The 2,535-nt window shown below is 32.5% G+C and overlaps 1 protein-coding gene across 1 annotated transcript; it reads right to left on the bottom strand.

Moving 5' to 3' along the window:
* Positions 1-924: 924 nt before the first annotated feature.
* Positions 925-2,326, bottom strand: LOC131052111 (uncharacterized). The gene is made up of 2 exons (XM_057986704.2): positions 2,054-2,326; positions 925-1,357 (listed from the first exon to the last, which is right to left on the bottom strand). The coding sequence occupies exons 1-2, from the start codon at positions 2,217-2,219 to the stop codon at positions 1,167-1,169; spliced, it is 357 nt and encodes a 118-aa protein (XP_057842687.1). The 5' UTR covers positions 2,220-2,326; the 3' UTR covers positions 925-1,166.
* Between the last annotated feature and the right edge of the window lie 209 nt (positions 2,327-2,535).

The raw sequence follows: 2,535 nt of genomic DNA, 5'->3' as shown, positions 1-2,535 counted from the left end.
ATAAATTCATACAAGTATCCCTTATTCACACTTAAACAAGGCCACATGTTTGAGAATTTTTTTCACCTTATTCATCTTTGACACATTACAATTTGTATCTGTCTTGTTGGTAATGTTTACTATGAATTAGTTAGTTATGCACTTTATGATGGTATCAAAAGGCGAGGCACCTATTTGAAGCTTGGCCCTACTATACTTTCTTGTGAAGTCCTTGGGTGAATGAAATTCCCTATAAATAGTGGAGAAGGACATGACTCGCATCATATTGGACCTGTAACAATATACAATTTGTTAAATAGGGTGGACCACCCCCTTACTATATTACCTTTTGCATAGGGTAGCAGTAGGCCAAGAGTGGAAAGAGGAAGAATCACCATAATGTCCATAAGGAGTCTCATTAATGAACACTAACCCAAATATTACAAGATGTGTATCGTGTTATTGATGTTAATTCCAAAATACAAAAAACAAAAAAGATAAAAAACCAAATTTCCCCTTCACCCTTTTCATTCTTAAGATCATAATTATCTTGTTTGTGAAGTTGAATATTGTTTTTGTTGGAAGTGTGTTGTTTAATTTCTACGAGCATTTTTTGATTGATTTTTTTTTTTTTTTATGCACAATTTCTATTTTCAACCATAATCTTTAAGTAGTTCTAATAAATTCATGAGCTTCTTTTGATGTGACTATTAATAAACACACATGCTTAAAGAATGGATAAAAATATTAAATTATTATATTATGAATGGTTAAAAGTTTTTCTATTTTTTTCCCACTAATAAGATCACTTCAAAATAATAAAAAATATCATAACAAAAGGCATAATTTAATATTTCAAAATTGCACAACAACAAGTGAATAGTTAAAAGAGTCTTTGACTCATTATACCACATAAAGACTAATATTTCAATTCTGGAGAATGAACTTTATTCTATATTTGAAATAGAAATATTGATATATATATTATTTATTTTAAACTTAGATGTCTTTATGCAAAAGTGCTACTGGTCGTTACATGGAGAAAGAGCACACTCCTTAGACTTCAGTGGTGGTGCCGCTATTGAGAAAGTGTGGGATCTTATCCCCAAGCCATTCAAAGAACATTAAACTTAGACGTCTTTATGCAAAAGTACTACTGGTCGTTACATGGAGAAAGAGCACACTCCTTAGACTTCAGTAGTGGTGCCGCTATTGAGAAAGTGTGGGATCTTATCCCCAAGCCATTCAAAGAACATTTTCCCCGCTACAGCCACATTCGGGGGAAATGATTCTGCCGTGAATAGAAACCCCACACTCGCAATCGTGATGGCCGTAAAGTTACACCATTGCTTTTTCACTTTGTCTTTTGATTCAAAATCTGAAAAAAAAAAAAAATTGAATTTTATGATCTTTCAATATTCATCTGAAAATTTAAGAACACTTTTCTAATCAATTATCAAAACATTTTTTACTGGGTAGAAATAGAAATGGTTCATTTGAACCAGGTAGGTTTCAACAAAAATGACTTATTTCCAACAAAAATGAACAGAGACTTATTTCCAACAAAAATGAGCTGTTGCCCTTCTTGAAAAGAGACTTATTTCCAACAAAAATGAACAAAACACAAAAATTGTTCCACAGAGAACTATTCAGGATTTGATCCTGTGTTAGAGATTAGAGATCGAATACAAATTTGATAGATTATTAAATGGCAGACTATTTAAATCATATTATTGCTTGTTTTTAAGGAGTCCTCTTAAATAGGAAATAAAAAAAATGGAAATTAACAGCTGTTGCACAAAAATAAGAAAACATTCCAAAATTTATTTTTCCCATAATAATAAAAAAATACTTACACACCTTAAATAAACATAAGCAGTCACATAAGACATAGAAATTTAGAATTGACATTTATAATTTATCATACATATACAAATAAAAAATTTAAAAGCAACCAAAACCTATGAGATACCTATTTTTATCTCATGTAAAAAAAACTGCACAGGCTAAATATTCCAAACAAAAATAACATTTAAGATGGCTTGAATTTAAACATTTATAACCCAAAATTCACCTACAGTGAACTTGACATCTTCAATGGTGTGCTCTGCTTTACGCCCCTGACGGACTGAGATGCCTTGCTTTGATGGATCAGTGATATGTACTGCTCGAATGATGCTTTTTGATTCATCTCCTTGATCGATTGTGATGCCTGATGTGTTGTAGCTTCCTCCCACCATCTTCTCCTATCTCAGGATTTCTACTACAATTCCTACAAATGCTTGCCCTCGTTTGGAGTGAATTGGAGTATTTAAAGCAATTCTAAGAATATTGCAGTAGTACCAGGGTTTTTCCCTAAACATACAAGTGAAGTCGAGACTTCAATTCCTTTAAAACGCCAAACACCCAGTGGGCCGACCACAGTGCTAAACAACTGTGGTTGGCCCACTTGTTGGCACACGCCACTTCATTTTTTAAACTACCAATCTTATTCAATAAACCAGCGTGTTCTTTATTCAACAAAGTAACGTTGTTTCTTAGTAAAGATTCCCACCA

The sequence above is a fragment of the Cryptomeria japonica genome, chromosome 9 (assembly GCF_030272615.1).
Source record: "Cryptomeria japonica chromosome 9, Sugi_1.0, whole genome shotgun sequence".
Classification (NCBI taxonomy): domain Eukaryota; kingdom Viridiplantae; phylum Streptophyta; class Pinopsida; order Cupressales; family Cupressaceae; genus Cryptomeria; species Cryptomeria japonica.
This window is presented reverse-complemented; position numbering and strand designations above follow the sequence as displayed.